Source organism: Hyalella azteca, unplaced genomic scaffold (genome assembly GCF_000764305.2).
Source record: "Hyalella azteca isolate HAZT.00-mixed unplaced genomic scaffold, Hazt_2.0.2 contig11821, whole genome shotgun sequence".
Classification (NCBI taxonomy): Eukaryota; Metazoa; Arthropoda; class Malacostraca; order Amphipoda; family Hyalellidae; genus Hyalella; species Hyalella azteca.
The window spans coordinates 226,596-252,469 of record NW_025941804.1 but is presented as its reverse complement, the minus strand read 5'-3'; the positions used below and the strand labels follow the sequence as shown (position 1 = coordinate 252,469).

At 33.7% G+C, this 25,874-nt stretch overlaps 1 protein-coding gene across 1 annotated transcript in view; it reads right to left on the bottom strand.

The window, feature by feature from the left end:
* Nucleotides 1-2,869: 2,869 nt before the first annotated feature.
* Nucleotides 2,870-25,874, bottom strand: part of LOC108683250 (protein unc-13 homolog 4B) — a 34,126-nt gene continuing 11,121 nt past the window's right edge. Inside the window, exons 6-22 of the mRNA XM_018172550.2 lie at nt 25,356-25,400; nt 24,220-24,349; nt 23,390-23,737; nt 22,370-22,552; nt 21,729-21,877; nt 19,761-19,871; nt 19,045-19,182; nt 17,941-18,174; nt 16,030-16,246; nt 14,908-15,087; nt 14,167-14,406; nt 11,700-11,897; nt 10,874-10,979; nt 9,086-9,219; nt 7,982-8,235; nt 5,621-5,820; nt 2,870-3,492 (exon numbers count right to left, since the gene is read on the bottom strand). Of these exons, the coding sequence (XP_018028039.2) occupies nt 3,266-3,492; nt 5,621-5,820; nt 7,982-8,235; nt 9,086-9,219; nt 10,874-10,979; nt 11,700-11,897; nt 14,167-14,406; nt 14,908-15,087; nt 16,030-16,246; nt 17,941-18,174; nt 19,045-19,182; nt 19,761-19,871; nt 21,729-21,877; nt 22,370-22,552; nt 23,390-23,737; nt 24,220-24,349; nt 25,356-25,400 (3,094 nt within the window). The 3' untranslated portion in view covers nt 2,870-3,265. The remainder of the gene's footprint in view (nt 3,493-5,620; nt 5,821-7,981; nt 8,236-9,085; nt 9,220-10,873; nt 10,980-11,699; nt 11,898-14,166; nt 14,407-14,907; nt 15,088-16,029; nt 16,247-17,940; nt 18,175-19,044; nt 19,183-19,760; nt 19,872-21,728; nt 21,878-22,369; nt 22,553-23,389; nt 23,738-24,219; nt 24,350-25,355; nt 25,401-25,874) is intronic.

Below are 25,874 nucleotides of genomic sequence, written 5' to 3'. Positions count from 1 at the left end.
TTTTTCCAAAGTTCGTGCGACATTTAAAAATAGAAGTAGTGTCATAAAAGTGTACCTAAAACGAAATATAATGAATTATACTGTAATCATTCTCAAAAATATATAATAAATATATTATCTTCTAAAATTAGAAATAGAACCGGTAGATAATCTGAAAAAAGAGATTAAAACTGGTCTTAAATTTCAATTCTCTGAAATATTTATCTTTCTCCCCGGAATCGGTCATTTTTTGAGTTAATTTTGTGAGGCACAAGTTTGAATTTCTCATTCAAACATAAGTATTCTGCGTAACATTTTGGCCCATTTTTTCATTCTTTCCTAGATTCTGCAGGAATTTTATGTCATATCTAGTATTTATTATTAGGAGTTATAAAATAAATTATAATATGCTCCGAAAATTTTCCACGACTATCAGTGTTGAGTAGAATGTGTAACGAAATTCATAAATATATAACCAGTTGAATATTTTTCTGTTACTAGTTCTAGGACTTCATCTTATAAGGAAGCGAATGTATTTATTGTTTCAGACAAAATATTTTATTTTTCTCATTAGTGAAGGATTGGATTTAATCTAAAAATAACGGTTAAAACGCATTCATGTAATCCCAGGCTTTTGAAAATATTTTTCTTGAGTTTAATGAAACTTTTCATTACATTTGTACGAAAGAAATCTCATTCTGTAGAAAATTTGTCAAGACGCTTCTCTATGGAATTCGATACGCTTTTAACGCTTTGACCACTTATCGTTCGTGTGCTGAATTAATGATATTGAGAATAGGATAATGAGCAAAATAATAGGCAACCTTATGCATTTACAGCAATTTACAATAACAATAGAAATCATTAATCTAAAATGCACTACACTTGAGAAAATATGTTAATTAAAAGACACAGCCTAATGCGGACACTCACGTACACTAATATTCTACTAATTTATTAATTGTCTACTGTAAGGCAGATAAATATAAATAAATGTTTCTAATTACTAAGAATATATTTAACAAAACCAAGGCAGCAAATGAAAATTTCATGTACGTAGAAAAATTTCATTAAAAATATTACGTTGACATATTGCAATATTTTCGAATATATACCAATTACTATAGAAGAGATCACTATAACCAATCTCATTACAATTTAATTGAATATTTGACAATAATAGATTAAATAATATTGGACATTGAATGAGACCGCAATATCCTAATATCTAAAAGTTTTTATTTTTCTTGATTTTGAAAGAATCAAAATACGATGAACGGGGGAATGAATTGTGCGAGATTTAATTTAGTTCTTATATCTTGAATAAAATTTAAAAAATTATCAATAATGAAAGAATATCAGTCCGCCTTATTTTAGATGATATCAACAAAAAACAAGAGCTTAGATTCATGTTAATGACCGAGGAAAATGTTTGACTTTTCCTGTTAAAAGAAAAAAATATGGAGCGGTCAAAGGCTGGGAGAAACTTTATGATGTAATTTATTTCATACTTCTAAATTCCTAAGTAAGTGATCTAGAAATTAAATAAAAATTCACAAAATACTCTCATTTAATTTATTTAGTTCTAATTTTACCATTGCCTAATCCCTGTAATCCATTAATCATGTCTTCCTGAGTATTTGGTTAAAAGGGGTTTCGTGAATTTGATTAAATTTATCAATATTTGTATGTAATATGTGTGTACGTTATATTCATGCAATAATAACACTACATCGTATCATGATTTAAACAAAACCGATAAAAAAGATTACCACTCCACGATTTTACACCATAAATTTTTTTTTAATTTCGACGGATGAATATTGAAATTTTTATCAAGAGAGTTCGGGTGAAATTTATTTTACTGCCGGTATACTGCTACTGAATATATCTTATTAAGTTGCAGTATTATATATTTATATATATACTACTGCTATATATATGCTATGTACTGCTACTATATATAGTATTATTATATATATTACATACTTATCTAGTGGATTAAAATTATATTTATTTACATAATACAATGAATTTAATTCTGATTTAATTATAAAATGATGATTGTAGTAAATGCATTAGAAGTAATATTTTCCTAATTATTTTAACCAAATTACAGGTTTCTGAGAATTTTTTTAATATTGAGAGAACCACTCATTACGATCGTTATGCGTCAATAGTGATATTTAAGACTTGTATCAACTAAAAATAATAATTCAAATCTGCATAACGAATGAGTGAAATACAAATGGAAATAACATGTGTGAAATGTCCATTGAACGCCTCAGAATTTCTGTTATTATAATTATGATTCATGTATACAAGTTTCAAAAATAACACTTTTTCTAAAATATGTTTTAAGATAAAAAACTAATGTTGACAGATCCCTCCCTATTAACATGATGATTATACATTTGGAAATAATGAAACAGTTAATTAACAAACTTAATTAAATAAGAAATAGTTGAAACTTTTTCCTATCATATAAAAATATTGTGACTTTAATTGAAAAATTTAGAAGCCCTACAGTATAAAAAGAAGATCGGAGTATTACACGGTAAAATCAACTTATTTATTACTACTTACCCTATATTGTGACGGCTTTAAATCCTCAACAATACTAATAAGAACTGAAGAAATGTTGTTCACATTATACATATAAAACAACATGTTTCATGCAGGTTTTTTGAAGACCAAGGAAAAATATCTGTAGGCATTCATGTTTTCTTCAATTTTCTGCACAAAGTATAAGTCGAGAAAATTGAGGAAAACAAATTAAAACTTTGCCCAAAAATGTCTCCTTGGTTTTCATTAAAAACATCTCATGCCAAATTATACAAATATACACGAGTTGAAGCTGATTTACTTCAATTTATCACGTCTAATGACACATTAATTAATTATTTATTTAATTAATTAATCTAATTACAATTTTTCTACCTCATGCCTACCTATTTCCATCTCAAATTAACAACAATTTTCAAAATGAGTTTGAATACACGAAAACTTTTTGAAATTTTGTTGAGTGTTAGTTTGGAATCAGCCAGCAATAGTAATAATGTGTGATTTAATATTTAAATGATACATGTTTAGTTAAATTGATAATTTTTTCCCCATTATTGAAAGTGCAAATTATTTATTTAGTCACGGCGAAAACTTGTCAACTAAGCCTCAAATACCATCATATATTGAATGATTATTATAAAAATCTAGAGCACTTTTTATTTCGAGAACTCATGACTTTTGATAAAATTCCATGCCGGAATTTCTTACTGTAACAATTTTTTCAGCTGTCGTGTTTAACGGCAGATGCGAAAAGTCGGTCAAAAATCTTGGGGCTTCTTCCGCCCTTTTCCGAAGCTTTATCTTCGTCAGGGACTGGCAGAACGTTGCTGTCTTTTGATTCTTTCCTGACGTGAGGCTCGGCGAATCTCGGAGCTATTTTTCTCAAAAAAGTGCAAGCGACGTGGTCAGCACTTCTGCGTAGGCGGAGGGTTGCTAGTGGTTTGTAGGCTGTAAAGAATGGGTAATTGTTAAAGGATTAAAAAAATGGGTCATAGTTAACGGATTAAAAAATGGGTCATAGGTAACGGATTAAAAAATGGGTCATGGTTAACTGATTCAAAAATGGGTTATAAATAACGGATTAAAGAAATGGGTCATAAGTAGCGAATTAAAAAATGGGTCATAGGTAACGGATTAAAAAATGGGTCATAGTAAACGGATTGAAAAATGGGACATAGTTAACGGATTCAGAAATGGGTCATAGGTAATGGATTAAAAAATGGGTCATAGTTAACGGATTAAAAAATGGGTCAGGGTTAGCGGATTAAAAAGTCAGGGTTAACGGATAAAAAAATGGGTCATGATTAACGGATTAAAAAATGGGTCATAGTAAACGGATTAAAAAATGGGTCATAGTTAACGGATTAAAAAATGGGTCATGGGTAACGGATTAGAAAAATGGGTCATAGGTAACGGATCAAAAAATATGTCATAGTTAACGGATTAAAAAATGGGTCATAGTTAGCGGATTAGAAAATGGGTCATAGGTAACGGATTAAAAAATGAGTCATAGTTAACGGATTCAAAAATGATGCGGGTTCAGTAGTTACTGAATTATGTAATTTAGAGATACAACAGCAAATAAACTCAGATCTCAGCCAAACAAAAGAAATATATTTATTTCACAACAGCGCAGTGATATTAATTATTTAAGTTATGTGGGTTCAGTCTTTGATATATTGAGTTACCAAAAAATAAGTACTGCTAATGAACTTGAATTTCTAAAAACTCGAGATACATGTTACATTATTCGCTGCTCAGTGACGTTAATAAATCTAGGCCTGGGGTTTTATTAGTTTCTGAATTACATACACTGCGTAATTGTAAATTAACTGGTTTTTCGAATCTGGTGGAGATCCAGGTTCATTTGCGGCAGTTATCCCTTAATTACATAATTAAGAAATAGTTAACCACATTTCTGAAATAAATACTGTCACTTCGTTGTTGTAAAATTACTTTTTCTACGTTTTTTGGGTGGATTCAAGTTTTATTTCGGCAATTAAACTCTAATTACGTAATTGCAAAACTACTAATCTAACATACATGCTATTATCACGGCATTTGCGCAATTGTAAAATTAACATCTCTCTCGAGTTTGGTTGAAATTCAATTTAATATGAAGCTTTTATCCAGCAATGACATTTTAACTCAACTAGATCCACATGTAGGAAGTTATTACAATTGTAAAATTAGCATATTTTGACTTACGCTAATATTTAAGTTATTTTGCAGAATTTTTAGATTAATTGCCTAATATAGTAACTACTAAACCCACAACGGTGAAAACATTACAGAAAATTTTTTAGGATGATGCTGTTGGTTTTCTTTTAGTGACAAGTTGTTTTTCGATCAGTTTCACTAGCCTTAGTTTGATATGTATGCTGTTATATATATTTAGTGACATTCTTTGGTCGGTTTTATCCAGTGGTCGTTCAATATGTTCAAGAATATGCGTTCAAGAACAGACTAGGTAAAGCTATTGAAAAATATATGTTCAGATTTGAAATGCCTAGCACCATATCGAACTCGGTGGAAGTCTAGTAGCTACTTCAAACTATCGTCAGTCATGAAAAGATATGGTCAAATGATACGATTTTAGATCTTCTGTGAACAAGGCTCGAAAAGGAAAAGAATCGGCGACAGGCCACATCAGGCCTACACTTCAGCGCCGACATCACTATGTTATGTTATGTTATGAACTGTCACTTTACATAACTTTATATTTCTTGATAGTTCACGTCATAAATGATACGCTCTTTCAATTTATATACAGACTTTTGTACGTGTAAAGCTCCATAAATTTTAACGACATTAAGAACTTAATTTAGTCATTCCTTATCATTATTTATTCATATATTGTCCTCATGCAGGAATGAAAATTAAAAAAAACGGTATTAATGATATTTTGTATCATATTTAGTCATGTTCTGTTTTCAAATAAAAAAATAGAAATGAACAATTTTTAGGAAAACTTGAATGGCGGATATAAAATAAAGATAAATTAAAAAATATTATCATAATACTATACAAATAAGAAAATAATAAATAACCTGTTAAGAAAGTGTTTTCTCATTACCTGCTTCGATGCCGGGACGTGTGAGCTTCAGTTGCTGTGTTTTTGGTTGACATGAAATAGCTTCACTCTCCACCACCACAACCCCAGCCAGAGGTACCACAGCCTCCCCAATGAAGGTGTTGGAGCGAGCCAAGTTGTGGTCCTTGAGGGTGAACAGCAGGTACCCTTCCCGCACGCTGTGGTCCTCAGCGCTCAACGTGCTGCGGGGAAATGAGATGGTTTGAGGTAACCTTTGAACGGGGAAATAAGATGGTTTGAGGTAACCTTTGAACGGGGAAATAAGATGGTTTGNGAGAAGGCTATCTTTGCCTTTTAGAGTAAGTTCACACCACACTGATTCTCTAGCTGATTGATGCTCTGCATATAACTTAACTTGCTGGGCCCCATAAGAGGTTCTAACCCACAGAGCTACACCTCTACTGCTGTCTCTTATACACATCTAGATGTGTATAAGAGACAGGGTTTGTGGTAGCTTTTGAACGGGGAAAAAAGATGGTTTGTGGTATCTTTTGAACGGGGAAATAAGATGGTTTGTGGTAGCTTTTGAACGGGGAAATAAGATGGTTTGAGATAGTTTTTGAGCAAGCTTTTTAAAAAAGCATTGGTAGCTTTTTAACTATTCAGCAAGGAAACAGAATAGTTTGGGGCTTACATTTTCAACGGGAAAAAATGATAGTGGATACTTTTCAATGATGAATTAGGAAATGTAATTGGAACCGCTCTACTGTATCACAAATCTACGTGAAAGAAAATATCATATAGTATATCTTTTTGATAAAAACATTTCACTTTATTGCATTAGCGACTCAATGTGGAAGAAATTGTCGTCTGGAATTCATGATATGGTAAAATATATCGCTTGGAAGAAAGTGCCATAATTCCCTAAGTGAAAGTTATAGGATGCAAGAAAGTTAGGATGAAAGAAAGTCTCATAACTCACTAAGTGAAAGTTATAGGATGAAAGAAAGTCTCATAACTCACTAAGTGACAGTTATAGGATGAAAGAAAGTTAGGATGAAAGAAAGTCTCATAACTCACTAAGTGAAAGTTATAGGATGAAAGAAAGTCTCATAACTCACTAAGTGACAGTTATAGGATGAAAGAAAGTTACGATGAAAGAAAGTCTCATAACTCACTAAGTGAAAGTTATTGCCTGAAAGAAAGTCCCAGAACTCACTAAGCAAAAGTTATAGGATTAAAGAAAGTTTGGATGAAAAAAGTCTCATATCTCACTAAGTGAAAGTTATAGGATGAAAGAAGTTAGGATGAAAGAAAGTCTCACATCTGAATTAGTGAAAGTTATAGGATAAAAGAAAGCTAGGATAAAAGAAAGTCCAATAACTCATTAATCGAAAGTTATTGTATAAAAGAAAGTCATATAACTCACTAAGTGAAAGTTTCTTGGAATATCGCCGGATCAGATCTTCTAAGCGAAAGTTATATGATGAAAGAAAGTCTCATGACTCACTAAGTGAAAGTTATTGTATAAAAGAAAGTCTCATGACTCACTAATTCAAAGTTATAATATAAAAGAAAGTCTCAACTCACTAAGTGAAAGTTTCTTGGAATATCGCGGGATCAGATCTCACTAAGTGAAAGTTGTTGTATAAAAGAAAGTCTCATAACTCCCCAAGTGAACGCTATAGAATGAAAGAAAGTCTCATAACATAACATAACATAACATAACATAGTGATGTCGGCGCTGAAGTGTAGGCCTGATGTGGCCTGTCGCCGATTCTTTTCCTTTTCGTGCCTTGTTCATAGAGATCTAAACTCGTATCATTTGATCGGATCTTTTCATGACTGGCGATAGTTTGAAGTAGCTACTAGACTTCCACCGGGTTCGATAAGGAGCTAGGCNTTTATCTTCCATAACTCACTAAGTGAAAGTTTCTTGGAATATCGCGGGATCAGATCTCACTAAGTGAAAGTTATTGCATAAAAGTTAATGTATTTATCTTCCATAACTCACTAAGTGAAAGTTTCTTGGAATATCGCGGGATCAGATCTCACTAAGTGAAAGTTATTGCATAAAAGTTAATGTATATATCTTCCATAACTCACTAAGTGAAAGTTTCTTGGAATATCGCGGGATCAGATCTCACTAAGTGAAAGTTATTGTATAAAAGAAAGTCTCATAACTCACCAAGTGAACGCTATAGAATGAAAAAAAGTCTCGTAACTCACTAAGTGAAAGTTATTGCATAAAAGTTATTGTATATATCTTCCATAACTCACTAAGTGAAAGTTATATGATGAAAGAAAGTCTCATGACTCACTAAGTGAAAGTTATTGTATAAAAGAAAGTCCTATTACTCACTAAGTAAAAGTTATTGCACGAAAGAAAGTCCCATAACTCACTAAGTGAAAGTTTCTTGGAATATCGCTGGATCAGATCTCTTCATAACCTTCGTGGTGTAAGTGACCGCGCCTGGGAAGAGGTCACTGGGTACGAGCTGAACTTTGACGTACGGGTCCACGGGCACGTGGGAGGGGCTGGTGGGGGCCTTCCCGTGACTGTTGCGGGACCCCTGGCTGGACGAGTCATCATCGGTCTGCATGTCACGGGACATCACCACCTCAACCACGAGCTTCGAGCTTCGGGTGAAAAACATCTGAAAATTCAGGATAATTCAGCTGGTTTAATAATATAATATAATTTACTAAATTAATATATTATGTAATAATATATTATATATATTATATTATTATTATTATATTATTATTGATGACAATTAATTAATATATAATATATGATGATAATGATAAAGAACATCTGAAAATTCAAGATAGTTCAGCTGGCTTGATAATATATTATAATTTAGTATATATAATATGCTAAATTAATATATATAGATAATAATGATGTAATGGGATGATGATAATTAAGTAATATATAATAAATGATTATAATAATATAATTTAGCCATTGAAATGAGAAAAATCTAATGATTTCATAAATGGCCTGTGGAAAGTCACAAATTAGACATGGTCACGAATGAAACAACGTCAATAACGAGGCATGGCTACGAATTAAACGTAATGGCTACGAATAAAACATGGTCATGAATAAGACATGGTCTCATATAAGAAATGGTCGCGGAAAAGACATGTTCACGAATAAGACATGATGACGAATAAAACATGGTCAAGATTTATAATACATGGTCACAACTCATACATGTCAATAAAAAGACATTGTCATGGATAAGATCTGGCCACGAATAAGGCATGGTCACGAATAAAACACAGTCACGAAAAAGATATGTCACAAAAAAGACATGGTCACGAATAAGATATAGTCACGAATAAGATATAGTCACGAATCTGACATGGCTAAAAACGAGACATGGTTACGAATAAGACATGGTCACGAAAAAGACATGTCACAAAAAAGACATAGTCACGAATCAGACATGGCTACATGGTCACGCATAAGCTATAACAACACAAACGGTCACTGACGTTGACGAAAAGGTCGCCCCGTGACGTGACCGACAGCAGCTGTCGCTCCTCGGCGCGCTCTTGGTAGTAGCGGCCGATGAGCTGAGACGTGGACAACCGCAGCGTCGACAGCAGCTCTAGCAGACTTGTGTACTCTGTGTTACGGGGGAAAATGTATTTATTATTAAAAAATGAGTGATTATTATGTTAAAAATGAGTATTTTAATGTTTGAGTATTGTAATGTATTGTAATGTCCATGTGAAGGATACTATACTTAATTATGCATGTTTGATTACTGGATAACCGCAGCATCGAGAGCAGCTCTAGGAGACTTGTGTAGTCTGTGTTATGGGGGAAAAAATGTATTTATTGTTAATAAAATGAGGGATTATTGTGTTTAAAATGAATATTGTAATATAAATGAGAGATACTATACTGATAACAGCAGCGTCGAGAGCAGCTCCAGCAGACTTGTGTAGTCTGTGTTATGGGGAAAAAGTATTTATTGTTAAAAAATAGTGAATTTAGTAAAAAAATTTGATATTGTATTGTATATGAGAGATACCGTACCATACTTAGTTATTTGTGTTTGAATAATTAATAATATATAATGGATGCTGGTATGTAACAGCAGCGTCGACAGCAGCTCTAGCAGACTTGTGTAGTCTATATTATGGGGGAAGAAGTGTAATTTATATTAATAAAAATTTGGTGATTATTATGTTTAAAATGAGTATTGTAATGCATGTGAAGGATACCATACTTTATTATTTGTTTTTAATTAACTAATAAAATATAATGTGTGACTGGTAGAAAACAGCAGCTCTAGTAGACTTGTATAGTCTGTGTTATGGGGGAAAATGTGTATTTACTGTTAAAAAATGAGGGATTATTGTGTTAAAATGAGTATTGTAATGCATGTGAAGGATACTATACTTAATTATGCATGTTTGATTACTAGATAACCGCAGCGTCGAGAGCAGCTCTAGGAGACTTGTGTAGTCTGTGTTATGGGGGAAAAATGTATTTATTGTTAATAAAATGAGGGATTATTGTGTTTAAAATGAATATTGTAATATAAATGAGAGATACTATACTGATAACAGCAGCGTCGAGAGCAGATCTTGTAGACTGTGTAGTCTATATTATCGGGAAAAAAGTGTAATTTATATTAATAAAAATTTAGTGATTATTATAATGAAAATGAGTATTTTAATGCATGTGAAGGATGCTATACTTAACTATTTGTATTTAATTGAGTAATAAAATATAATGTGTGGCTGGTAGATAGCAGCAGCGTCGAGAGCAGCTCTAGCAGACTTGTACAGTCTGTATTATGGGAAAAAAGTGTATTCATTGTTAAAAAAATGAGTGATTATAGTGTTTAAAATGAGTCTTGTAATTAGATTGTGACAAAAAAAATATAAATGAGTAATGTAATGCATGTGAAGGATAATATACTTAATTATTTGTGTTTGAAAAATTAAAAATAAATAGTGGTTGGCTATATATTGTACATATACACACCATCACTGATGGCCTCCTCCTGCTCTAGATATGCACACCATCAGTGATGGCCTCCTCCTGCTCTAGATATACACACCATCAGTGATGGCCTCCTGCTCTAGATATACACACCATCACTGATGGCCTCCTACACACCATCAGTGATGGCCTCCTCCTGCTCTAGATATACACACCATCAGTGATGGCCTCTTGCTCTAGATATACACACCATCAGTGATGGCCTCTTGCTCTAGATATACACACCATCAGTGATGGCCTCTTCCTGCTCTAGATATACACACCATCAGTGATGGCCTCCTCCTGCTCTAGGCCTCCTAGAGGCGTGAAGAAGAGCAGGCTGCTGCAGAGGACATCGTGGACCGCTTGGAAGAACTCCGGCTTACGGCGCTGTGGAGAACAAAATGTTATACTTCTATATAAGTTATAAGTATTTAATACTATAAGTAAATATTTATTATTATAAGTAGTATCTAATACTATGAGTATTAAAATGTTATAGTATTAGTATTTTATACTATAAAAAATACTACTAATAGTAATATTTTATATTATAATTATAAAAATATAACAATATATTATTCTTTTATATAAGTTAAGTATAAGTATTTAATACTATAAGTAAGTACTTATTGCTATAAGTAAGTATTTAATAATGTTATAAAGTTCATAACGTAATTGAGGTATAACAAAAATCCGAAAGAAATTTTCATGAAAAGGTCAACTTATAATGTTCTCAACAAAAAGTCGAATATTTTTCTAGTATATGCCAATAAATGGTAAATTTTCTGTAGCAAAAGAATAGAAAAATATACTGTACAATAAAAGTTATTATCTCTGACGAAAAACAATATAGAATTAGTGTGTATAGGAACCAAAAAAATAATTATTATTCTATAAAGCAATTATCATGGCGGTTTGTTCGACTGTATTTTGAGGTCATAGTGAGCAAAAAAAAAATGACATGAGGAAAAGAAAAGAAAAAAGGAGAAAAAATGACATTACAATGGATATTGGACCAACCTCTGAACTCCTAAGGATAAGCGTCCTGGAATGACATGAGAAAAATAAAAGAAGAAAAAAGGACATAATAGAGGATATAGGACCAACCTCAGCACTCCTAAGGACAAGAGTCCTGATGAGCTCGAGCAGACACCTCCAGAGGGCGAGTAGGAACCTCCTGAAGTTTGTATCCTGCAGGACCTCCCTCATGAGGGCCAGCCCGGGGTCCAGCACCTCCCCCAGCAGCAGCTCGGGCTTGTGGGCCTCACACGCGTCCGTGAGTCCGGCCAGTAGGATCCCGGACACCTGGAAATCGTTAGAATTATTGGAAGCCCAGATTAAATTGGATCCTGGACACCTGTTTTTTTTTTCTTTCAAATTTGCGGGGGCCTCTGAAGACCAGTCCAATGCGGCCCCACGACTGAGTTTTGAGTTATAATTGTTAATCACTTTAATTAATCACTTCGGTCACTTTAATTACTTTAATCAATCACTTTAATTAATTGGCTCTTTATCATTAATCTTTAAAATCCTGCCTAACTTAATCTGCCTGCCTGACTCGAACTCTCCCTAGCACCTGTTGAAGAGAACACTCCACGGTGAAGCCGCGGAACACGACAGGGCCGAGAAACAGAGCAGGTCCGCAAAAAATCTTTTGTAATAATAATATTATTCATGAAATCGAGGGTTTCAAGCAATGTCTTAATACTAAATTACTTAAAATGAAAATAATAAAAAAGAATATATATATAAAAAAATGAAGGAATCAACAGTAAGAAAGTTAATGAATAAAATAAAATTCCCAGCCCAGTTAGTTGCAATATCCATGCCCTGAACTGAGCCTCACATGAGTATGGGCTTTGGTCGAATTATTGGAATTCCGGAATTATTAGGATACCGGACACTGGGCAATTACTAGAATTATTGGAATCCGGAAATTGATAGGATCTGGATTTAGTAGGATCCCGGGCACCTGGAAATTGGTATAATTATTAGAATCCATGAATTAATAGGATTCTAAATTTAGTAGGAGCCTGGATCTAGTAAGATCCTGGATTTAGTGAGATTCTGGATTTAATAGGATCCTGTAATTAGTAGGATCTTGTATTAAGTAGGTTCTCGGACTTAGTTGGATCATGGTTTAGTAGATCTTGAATTTAATAAGATCTTGGAATTAATAGGATCCTAGATTTAGTAGGATCCTGGATTTTGTAGGATCCTGGATTTTGTAGGATCCTGGATTCAGTAAGATCATGGATTTAGTAGGACCCTGTATTAAGTAGAATCTCTGACTTAATTGGATCCCGGATTTAGTAGGATCCTGGATTAATGGGATCCTGGATTTGGTAGAATCCTAGAATTAGTAGAATCACGAAATTGGTAGAATTGGTATTTTAGAATTGAAATTCTTCAATTGTAATTCTAGAATTGGAATTCTTTAAACTAGTAGAATCCCGAAATCTTGGAATTAAACACACTGTATTCTTATTGTATTCTGGTGTACTCATTTAACTTTGGCATAAGACTATATGAGTGAATCTATAATAATAATTTATATTGGTTAATAATATATTACGTTTAACTTATATAGGAATACGTGACTAGGTGCATGCTAAAAATTTGTAACAACCTGACAGAAAGACCAAACGTAGCAACAAAAATGTGCTATATTTATATATATTTTAAAACAATAATCATCTTATCCTAATGTAACATTCAATATTTTACGTTATTATTGAACACTGTAATTTTAGTTACATTATAAAATTTGTGTTGTAGTTTTTGATTTATTAATTTTACTTAATGTGTTCGTATTACAAATAATATAATTAATTAAATTACAATTAATTTATATTCAATATTAAAAAATGTAAAGTAAATTTTTTGCTCTCTGTTCATTCCTTCAAGGTTTTTGATAATTTCTCATGTATAACATGAGTTAAATAAATACTTTACTTAGAACGTACTAGGATCAAAATTTTAGTTTTTCTAGGACGATTAACTGATGTGACCGTATCTATCAAACGCGACTGAAATGGCAATTCTATCGACCGGGCATAAAAAAACTACACTGTAAAAATTTTCAAATATCATATACGTTCTGCAAAATGCGTAAAATTTGAGAGTCAATTTGATCCGAATTAGAGAAAACGATAATTTTGATTTCAGTTTCCAGTTTTAATACGAAATTAAACAATGGAAAAGTAGTATAGTTAACGGAATATTGAGTTTAAGATGATTATTATTCTAAAAATGAAACAAATAGCTCTAAAGACGAAAATTTTTGACTCATGGGTTGTCAAAATTCATGTTTGCGTTCTCAATTTATTTTACGAACGGATTGAATCATCGAAATAATTTTATTTTAATTTTCACACTATCTCTAAATTTTTAACTCAGTGATAAGATTCGCACCACATCATTAGAGAAAAAGCAGTGCTATAATATTTGAAATAAATATTTTTATATCGCCAACTTCTATAAAATAAATTCGTATCAACTAATATTAATATTCACTTATATTTTAAACTATATCATATTGGTTTAATATCTTTAACTCTTATTCAACGCTCACCTTATCAACAACAGAATCAACAAACTCTGTAAGCTTAGTCTCCATATTTTCCATAGCGCTGGAAATAAGTCGCTGGAAAGTCCCTTTGAATTGTTCAGCGGCCGCTCTGTTTGCTTCAGAATTTGTTGAATCCGGAGTGCCTTTGCTGATGGTTTCTAATAAATCGGAAACTCGGAAGACTTCAGGCAGTTTGGCCACCTCATCCCGCACTCGTTCTATGTTGTTAAGACCAATGCAGATCTGAAAGTTAATAAGTTTCATTCATTTATCATTATCTTTTGAATTTGTAGAAGTATTTCGGGTAATTTAAGTAATTCGAAGCTGAATTATTTATTACGAAAGTTCTATTAATTTATTATTGAATTTTAAAACAAATATTAACAACATACCAACTTTTAACGACTTTTTAGCGAGTATTTAAGATAATTCAGTATTTCAGTAAGAGTATTTAAGTATTTAAGATAAGTATAAGTAGGAGTATTTCAGTATTTAAGATAATTAAGATTCAAGAATCAGATTGCAAGTTTGCGAAAAGAAATCGAAAATATTTCAGGAATTGATATCAAGACAGGGATAAAAAAGGGCATATCGAGGAAACTTTTGATGTTTATCGAGGGAACTTTTAATGTTCATCTAGGGAACTTTTGACGTATATCCAGGGAACTTTTGACGTATATCAAGTGAACTTTTAGCGTTTATCTAGGGAACTTTTAACATATATCTAGGGCAAAGATTACGCACCTGTTTGGTAATGAAGACTTTTCCCTCGCCCTGCTGCGCGACGTAAATCGAGTCAACTTTGTGCCGCAGCAGGTCGCAGTAATACGTCGCACAGCAGCACAAATCTTCTAATATTTTGCCCAGCAGAACACCGCTGTTCTGAGGGTCCGGCCACGCCAGCTCCAGCCACCAATTGCGAACCTGGATACAAGTTTAATATTATTATAAATAATAATTATATTATTATTTTTGTATATTAGTAGTATTCACTCGTATTTAATGGTAATTTTTTAAGTAAATATTTGCCATTTAATACTAATAATTATATTATTATTTATGTTATTTAAATAGTATTTACTCGTATTTTATGGTAATTTTAAAATATTTTTTCCTTTTAATATTAATAATTATATTAATATTTTCATTTTTGTAATAGTATTTACTCGTATTTTAAGATAATTTTTGAAAGAAATATTTTCCATTTAAGCACTTTCATGAGAAAAATGAATGTTCGCCGTTAAATGTCTTTTGAGAGTACAACAAACTTTTCAATTTAACAACGATCTTGAGGAAAATGAATGTTCTACAATCGAATATTTTCATGAACGTTTTCTATCTAATCACTTTCACGGAAACCACAAATTTTTCAAACAATCTCTGATATATAACAACGTAATGCTTATCGAAATACACACGCATCATAGCTTAAACAAATTGAAAATCTTCTTCCAAATTATGGATTAAATTATAAAACATTCACTGAATTCAAGTCGGTTTCGCATCCAGTTATCCATAGAGAATAAATTAACTTAAAATTAAATAATAATTGAAAAATTAGCCATCAAATCACCACCAGGAAAACAGTGGCTGCGTTAGTCGCCGTTAGTCACAATTTAGTCATTATCAATTCACCCCCCAGGATACCGTGACTGCGTTAGTCACCACAATCACCTCATATTCATCAATTAAAATAGTGATTGCGTTAGCCACCACAATCACCCAACACGCACCAATTAAAAGCGTAACTGTAAATTAACTACTATAAACTCACCCCTAAAAAGACCGTAAGTTCGTTAGTCACCACAATCACCTCATATTCAACAATTAAAACAGTAACTGTCTTAGTCACCACAATAAACTCACCCCCAAGAAGACGGTGACTGCGTCAGTAGCAGATGAACTAAAGTTGCAGTATTCATCACACGGCACGAGCTGGTCGGCAGTGACAGCGTTACTGATGATGCCGTGTATCCTGGTCTGAGCCACCTGCATCCAGTGCATCACGCCCTTGGAGAACCATCTGTGGTACTCACGCACCCCGGACTCGTTGCGCACCTCAGCTGGCATCGTAGAGCCCTGTCTGCGGGGGCGAGGGTGGGTGAAATGATTGGAAGGGGGAAAAAATGTGCGATTTCGGGGTAAAATGGGTGAAACGTGGGTGATCAGATAGTGTAAAATGGGTGAAAAGTCAGTAAACAGATGGTGTAAAATGGGCGAAAAGTGAGACAACAGATGGTGTAAAATGGGTGAAAATTGAGACAACAGAGGGTATAAAATAGGTGAAAAGTGAGTAAGCAGAGGGTTAAAAATGTGTGTAAAATGGGTGAAAAGTGAGTAAACAGATGGTGTAAAATGGACGAAAAGTGAGTAAAAATTCGGTGTAATATGAGTGAAAAATGGGTTAGCAGAGGGTGTAAATATAGTGAAAAGTGAGTAAACAGACGGTGTAAAATGGGTGAAAAGTGCGTAAACAGAGGGTGTAAAATGGGTGAAAAGTGAGAAAACAGATTTAAAAATGTGTGTGAAATGGGTGAAAAGTGAGTAAAAATTTGGTATTCTCTTATATGAGTGAAAAGTGGGTTAACAGAGGGTGTAAAATGGGTGAAAAATTAGTGACCAGAGGGTGTAAAATGGTAAAAAATGAGTAAACAGAGGGTGTAAAATGGGTGAAAAGTGGGTGTAAAATGAGTGAAATGTGAGTAAATAGATGGTGTAAAATGGGTTAAAAGTGAGTAAACAAAGGGTGTAAAATGGGTGAAAAGTGAGTAACAGAGGGTTAAAAATGTTTGTAAAATGGGTAAAAAATGAGTACCTACCGTATGCAGAGTGTTCAAAATGTGTGTTAAATGGGAGTATAAAGGTTGTAAAATTGCTATTGAATAGATGTAAAGTGGATGTAAAATTGGTATGGTAACAGTAAAGTGGGTGTAAAATTGGTATAGAATAGGTGTGAAATGGGTATAAAATTGGTGTAAAGTGTATTCCAAATGGGGGCAAAATGGGTTCAAAACTGAGTGTAAAGGGGATACAAAAATAAAAAGCATATCTACGTGATAAGTGCAAGCTGAATTTTTAATTGGAGCAAATGGAGGAGGAATGAGTGCTTAGATTGTGGAAATAGGCATGTTTTCGAGTACTATGGAAAAAAGGTACAAAAATATTTGAAATTTAGCGAAAAATATGTCTATGGTGGATGCAAGTATTGAAATGTGTTTGTGTATTTTATCTATTAATTTTAATATTCAATTTTATTATCTATTTTGATATTTAATGGTTACCTAAATATTAAAGTGATATCTCCACCGATAGAGTTTCTATCTGTTGTTCAATCTAACATTTTATAATTTACCGCAGAAAAAATGATATTTTATGGATTGAAAAAAATATTGATCCTCATTCCCTATCGCTATTATGCAAATTACTCAATATAAATTGTTTAATACGACCAATTTAAATGCTCAATATAAATTGTTTAATAAGACAAATTTAAAAACTCAATTTAAATTGTTTGATAGGACCTATTTAAATACTCAATGTAAATTTTTCGAGAGGACCTATTTAAATACTCCATATAAATTGTTTGATAGGACCTATTCTAATACTCAATATAAATGGTTTGATAGGACCAATTTACATACTCAATATAAATTGTTAGATAGGACCAATTTAAATACTCAATTTAATTTGTTTGGCAGCACCAATTTGAATACTATACTCAATATAAATTGTTTAAAAGGACTAATTCAATTTTAGAACATGAATATCGATACTTACTTGTGTATTCTACCAAGGTTGATGTATAGTTGCCAGAGGCTCGTACCAGCATTGAGCGCATAGTGGTTTTTAGCATCTGTTGGTACGTTTTTGTTGCCAGTGTCTTGACACTTGTTGCCGGCATGGTTGCTAAGTAGACGGCTGTAGACATTCATAAGTAGAGGCCGTACGCAGGGGTTCAGCTTCTTCGTGATGAACAGGTAGACTATACGTAGATAAGGTAGTCCAAAATCGCTGGAAAATTATGAACAAAATTTAAAATTTTGAATAAAATGAAAATTTTGAACAAAATGAAAGTTTGGAACAAATGAAAATTTTGAACATATGAAAATTTTGAACAAAATGAACATTTTTTATTTCAATAAAAAGTTCTGAAATAAAACTTTTGGTTAACATAAGCAAATTTAAAATTTGGGAAATAAAATTTTTTAATCGATAAGCGATCTTTCCGTATGGTTGAAAGGTTAAAAAATAATGGAGAAAGAGAGAAATAAAGGCTCTCTTAATAAAGGCTGAACTGTGACTAACTTGAAAAAGACTGGACTGTGACTCACTTGACAAAGACTGAACTGTGACTCACTTGACAAAGACTGGACTGTGACTCACTAGACAAAGACTGAACTGTGACTCACTTGACAATGACTGAACTGTGACTCACTTGACAAAGACTGAACTGTGACTCACTTTACAAAGACTGGACTGTGACGCACTTTACAGAGGCTGAAATGTGACTCATTTATTAAAGACTGCATTGTAACTCACTTGACAAAGACTGAACTGTGACTCACTTGACAAAGACTGAACTGTGATTCACTTGACAAAGACTAAACTGTGACTCACTTGACAAAGACTGAACTGTGACTCAATTGACAAAGACTGAACTGTTTACTCACTTGATAAAAACTGAACTGTTTACTCACTTTACAAAGACTGGACTGTGACGCACTTTACAGAGGCTGAAATGTGACTCACTTATTAAAGACTGCATTGTAACTCACTTGACAAAGACTGAACTGTGACTCACTTGACAAAGACTGAAATTGTTTACTCACTTGACAAAGACTGAACTGTGACTCACTTGACAATGACTGAACTGTGACTCACTTGACGAAGACTGGACTGTAGAGGGATGTTGCGAGTTCAATGAATGTGTAGCATTCATCAGTGATGTTGATAACGCGCAGAATTTGTTCATCAGGAGTCAAGCTGTCCTTGAGCTCACGCTCTAAGAGCGCTAGCCACCTAGAATAATATTGTTATATTAATATTATTTATTAAATATTATTATTATTTATTAAAACTTTTACTTAGTATCCATAATTTCAAATCTTAATTTAAAATGTCAAAATCACTTTCGTAAGAATATTATTGTGAGATTACAATTATTATTAGAGAATTACTACTATTATTGTAGAATTTGAATTGAAGATTTGATTCATAATTTCAAGTCCTAATTTAAATTGCCTAAATCACTTTCGTATGTATATTAATGTGAGATTAATATTATTATTAGAGAGTTTCTACTATTATTAGAGAATTTAACTTCGAGATTTGATTCATAATTTCAAGTCCTAATTTAAATTGTCAAAATCACTTTCGTATGTATATTAATGTGAGAATAATATTATTATTAGAAAATTTCTACTATTATTCGAGATTAAACTTCGAGATTTGAATTCACTTTTGTAAGAATATTAATACTTATACAATTATTCGAGAATTTAACTTCGAGATTTGAATTCATAATTTTAAGTTCTAATTAGAGTGGTCAAGATTAATTTGATTATTTGATTGAATTTGATTATTTAATTTCAACCGACCACTGCGACGTGTGTTTCTCGACGGCTTTCCTGACCATCTGCTCGACGTCAATTTTCCGGTCGACGAGAAACTCGGCGCTGAGGCGAGACTTGGACAGCAGGCGTAGGCCTCTGCGAGACAGTGGTTCAGGTCACAAATTACCGTCATTACTGCTAAATTACCCTCATAAAGTTACCCTAGTTACACCGAAATTACCCTCATAGCTTCTAAGTTACCCTCATTTCATCTAAGTTACCCACATAAAGTTACCCTCAATACGTCTAAGTTATCCTCATAAAGTTACCCTCATAAAGTTACCCTCATAATGTTACCCTCATAAAGTTACCCTCATAAAGTTACCCTCATGAAGTTACCCTCACGAAGTTACCCTCATAAAGTTACCCCTCATAAAGTTACCTTCATAAAGTTACCCTCATGAAGTTACTCTCACGAAGTTACCCTCATAAAGTTACCCCTCATAAAGTCACCCTCATAAACTTACTTTCATAAAGTAACCCTCATAAAGTTACCATCATCAAGTTACCCTCATAAAGTTAGCCTCATAAAGTTACCCTCATAAAGTAACCCTCATAAAGTTACCCTCGTAAAGTTACCCTCATAAAGTTCCCCCATAAAAATGTCCTCATTACATCTAAGTTACCCTCATAAAGTTACCCTCATTACATATAAGTTACCTTCATAAAGTTACCTTCATAACATCTAAGTTTCCCTCATAAAGATACTCTCATAAAGTTACCCCCATAAAGTTGTCCTCATTACATCTAAGTTACCCTCATAAAGTTACCCTAATAACATCTAAGTTTCCCCTCATAAAGTTACCCTTATAACATCTAAGTTACCGTCATAAAGTTACCCTCATTACATCTAAGTTAACCTCATAAGATTGCCCTCATAAAGTTACCCTTATAACATCTAAGTTACAGTCATAAAGTTACCCTCATTACATCTAAGTTAACCTCATAAGATTGCCCTCATTGAGTTACCCTCATTACATCTAAGTAAATGAAATAAATAAACCTTTTAGGACACCAAAAAATAACCAGATTGTTTGACAAAAATTAGTTAAGTATTGAAAGATACCATGAATTAAACCACACATAAATGATGACATAAATGATTGAAAATAAACTATAACTACAAAACCGAGTGTCCTCATTTGCCTTGTCGATCGCTTATGAAACTTTTGCTCTGACTTTTACTTTAAAACGGAATAAAAAAATGTTAAATATGATACCATGTAACTATCATACCATGTAATAATTAAGAGTGTCATTAACATCTAATTGGAGGAATAATTTAAATAGACAATATTATAGAAGTAATTACATATTGCTAAATTACTTATTATTAAATTAATATGCAATACTAGCTACCGTGTAGTGACTATATATATTTTCTATATAGGTTCTACATTTTATGTCATGCACTGGGAATATTAAATATTAATTAATTAATATGTAACAGTGGCACCGTGCAGTGATTAATGTACTGAGATTATTCACAATACTCAAGTTACCCTCGCAATACCCCGGTTGCCCTCGCAATATCCCAGTTACCCTCGCAATACCCCATTTACCCCCGAAATACCCCAGTTACCCTCACAATACCCCAGTTACCCTCACAATACCCCAGTTACCCTCGCAATACCCCAGTTACCCTCACAATACCCCAGCTACCCTCGCAATACCCCAGTTACCCCCGCAATACCCAGTTACCCCCGCAATACCCCAGTTACCCCCGCAATACCCCAGTTACCCTCGCAATACCCCAGTTACCCTCGCAATACCCCAGTTACCCCCGCAATACCCCGGTTACCCCCGCAATACTACAGTTACCCCCGCAATACCCCGGTTACCCTCGCAACACCCCAGTTACCCTCGCAATACCCGTTACCCTCGCAATACCCGTTACCCTCGCAATACCCGTTACCCTCGCAATACCCGTTACCCTCGCAATATCCCAGTTACCTGAGCAGGCCGCCCAGCTGATGTGCTGAAGTTACCCCTCGCTCTGCAGGGTAGTGGCTGTGCAGGCTGCAGAGTTTGTCCTCAGCGTGACTCATCCAAGCCAGCAGGGAGTCGTGGAGACTCTGCAGCTGGTCTGCAGTGAACTCGCTCTGTAGGGGCATGAAAAACGAGTTTAGTTGTGATTTAGTCACTTATAGTATATTTGTAGGGTAGAATTATAACACTTTATTTCTATAACTCGGAAATTACAGACTACAAAGAGAGTAGGTACATTTTTTCCGCAATTTGAAAATTACGAACTACAAAGACAGTAAATTATATTTCTACAACTCGGAAATCAGAAACTACAAAGGCAGAAAATTCTATTTCCATAACTCGGAAAGTACAAACGACAAAGGCGGTAAATTACATTTCTACAACTCAGAAATTACAAACTAAAAAGGCAGAAAATTTTATTTCTGCAACTCGAAAATTACAATTTACAAAGGCAGTAAATTCTATTTCTACAACTCGGAATTTACAAACAATAAAGGCAGTTTTATTCATATAAACCCCAAATTATATTTATATAAACCCCGATAGCTGTGTTTTATTTATATAACCACTAAATTATATACAATGGATAAAGAAAATGGCGTGACCTGGTCTGTGCTGAGGATGTTCTGTAGGACCTGCGACAGCCACACGCAGTCCACATTGCTGGTCCTACAGGCGGCGGTCCAGAGGGCCAGCAGCTTATGGTGCTCAGTGAGCCCTGCCATCAGCGCCATGATGTGCAGTGCACATACTCCCTCTGGAGGAAGCTGGCCACACCATGGAGCCCTCTGGAAGGTTAATTCATTTTATATATAATTTTGATAAAGGTGGAGGTAGGTTAACATAAATGAAATTGCAACATGGTGCCAAAGGCATCCACTCCCTCTGGAGGAAGCTGGCCGCACCATGGAGCTCTCTGGAAGGGTAATTAATTTTAAATATTACTATGAAAAAATCTAGGTAGGTTAAACATAAATGAAATTGCAACATGGTGCCACAGTCACCCTCTCCCTCTGGAGGCAGCTAGCAGTACCACGGCAACCGCACTGGAAAGATTATAATTTTAAATATAATTTTTAAAAACAAGAGTAAAGTAGATTAGTAATAAAGTAGGAGGAAGTACAAATAAAATAGCAACGTGAAATGCTGCTCATATTATCCCTTCAAGCTAGGGATTATTTGTTTAAAATATTATTAAAAGATAGTTATGCGTTAAAAATATATTTATCAAACGACATATTAAACAAATGTGTAAAAAACATCAATTAGCCCTTATACCGCCTCCATCTCATCCCATATTTGTTTTAAACGCGAGTTCAATGTCTTTTCAACGTGAAAATCTCATTCTTATTTTTACTTGGCACGTTTAAAGGGAATTTTACCAATACTAATGTGGCCTTTTTAGCGCATTTTCTCATTTATGGAAAAAAATCGCTATTGTGCTCGCCATGTCCGTCTGTCCGTCCGTCCGTCCGTCTGTCTGTCTGTCTGTCTGTCCGTCAGTGATTTCACGTTTTTGTCAACGAGAAAATGCGCTTTCTGTCACTCACTGCAGTGAGTACTGAGTTATATTTTTTAAACATTAACTAACTATAATAACATCTTTGTTAAGAAATATAACTTACATCAGGCACATTTTCAACGTAATGCAGGATGAACTTCACCAGCAGCGATTCGTAGGTTTTAATGGAGTAAACTTCAGATTTTTCAGCGCATCCAAAGGAAGCTGAAATTTTCAACTCTCCTCTTTGTTTGTGTGTTGAATTCGGACTGTGTCCTGAGTGGATAAGGGCGGCCCCTGTATTTTTCAAGTGTGTGAGTTGAGAAGTGAGGTTGAAAGTGTGACTAGAAGTTGAAGAAAGTTGGGTTCCACCAACTGATAAGTTGGAGTTAGACGATGACAAAGAGTTGGACGGGTTGGAGTCATCTTTCATGAGGGGATACCATTTCTCTAGTCCTGATTCCGGGATATCCTGTTGACGAAGGTTGAATTTAATATTTTATTCTTAATATAGTACCTATAATATTACACAAAATTTCAGGAGAAAATTTGTCTCTTCAAATTACGCGGAAAAATTACAATTTTAATATTACGCCAAAAATTACAATTTTAACATTACGCGAAAAATTACAATTTTAACATTACGCCAAAAATTACTATTTTAAAATTACGCAAAAATTACAATTTTAACATTACGCGAAAAATTACAATTTTAACATTAGGCAAAATTTGAGAAGGCAAAACTTTCTTAACGATTAGCCTAATTCACGATCAAAATTGCTATATAAATTTCGATTAATCTCTGCAATTGTTTTAATTTTTCTCTTATCTCCCCTCATCCCCCATCATCCCTCCTCTCCTCCTTCCCTCCCATACTCCTTCCCTCCCCTCCTCCTTCCCTCCCCTGATCCCCCATCATCTCTTCCCTCCCCCCATCCCCATCATCCCCCCCACCTTGAGGGGGAGCAGCACGCCCCCCAGCAGTAGGTGGTCGGGGGCGGTGCTGCCCTTCACGAGGCGCCCCAGCCCCTTCAGGTCCCTGATGTCCCGCACCACCCCCACCCCCAGGTGCTCGTGCTCGTGCCTGACGTGTAGGGGTGGAAAACAATACACATAATAGGTAATGTTTTATAGAAGAAATGAAAATGTGTAAGTTCACATTATAGGTAATGTTTTTCACATTATAGGTAATGTTTTTCACACTATACATGTTTTCTGGAATAAATTAAAAATGTGTAGGTTCACATTATAGGTAATGTTTTATAGAACAAATAAAAATGTGTAAGTTCACATTAGAGGTAATGTTTTATAGAACAAACAAAAAATGTGCAAGTTCACATCAAAGGTAATGTTTTATACAACAAATAAATATGTGTAAGTACACATTATAGGTACCGGTAATGTTTTATAGAACAAATGAAAATGTCTAAGTTCACTGACAATTGAAGTGAAAATTAATTGATAACGAAATTAAAACAAGTACAGGCAAACCACGCGCTTTTTAGTTGATGGTTGAAATCAGGAAATTTTTCTGGATGATTTCTAAAAATTCTGGAAAAATTTTAGGTGAAAATGGGAATATAAATAAAAAATCTATACCAGAATTCAAAGAAAAACACCACTAAACTTCTGGTTGAAGTTTCATCGAAAATCTGGAAATTGTTGAAGTCCACTGAGAATAAACGTAAAAATTAGTGAATACAACAATTTATAGCTGCAAACCATACAGTTTATTTCTCTGTAATCTTGAAATTTTTGAACTTCACTGAAAATAAAAATAGAAAAGAGCGTTCTTGGTAGAAATTTTAATTATATATAATATTTTCCGATATAATTTAAATAATATTCACCAACATGTCATACATGAATTAAGTTTAAAATATTTGATAAAATAATAACGAGAATTTTTATGAAAGTATTTGATAATAATTAATACATAAATATTTTATCCTCTATTGATACATTCATGTTTGACTTTCAAATTACCTTAAAACGTATTATAAACAACAAATTGAAACTCGGATCTTAGTTATTAAAAAATGTTTTACAATTTTAAAATTCACTTGATTATTTACAGTTTTCTCACTTACCAAACTTCGAGTTTCAGGACTTCTTTCTGGACGTCTTGGAATTTCCTGCAAATAAAAAGTGTTTGAATTATTCACAACACTGTCAAAAGTACGCAAAAAATTATTTTGTAAATGAAAAAATCACTTATTTGTAAAAACAGAGACAAACAAGAACCATTTCCGATTACCGCCATTACGTCTACATTAGTAGACGTAATTCGTAGACGTCGTAGTAGACTTAGTAGACATAAGTCCAATAGCATCACGCAGACATTTCTCTCACGCATCAGTGCCAATAATTCCCCTTAGGCACTTAAGACTTTTTATAATGCCTGACTTGATCCATTAGTGACCCACAAGCATTTTTGTTCCGCTAAATCCCCTCATTAAGTCCATAATTGGCTAACTAAAATTCATGTCCCGAAATAGAAACCACTCCAATTATTAAGGAACATTTAGGGAGTGGTCCATAATTGACTCATCAATTCCATAATTGACCCTCTAATATCCATGTCTCGAAATACAGACCACTCCCATTAT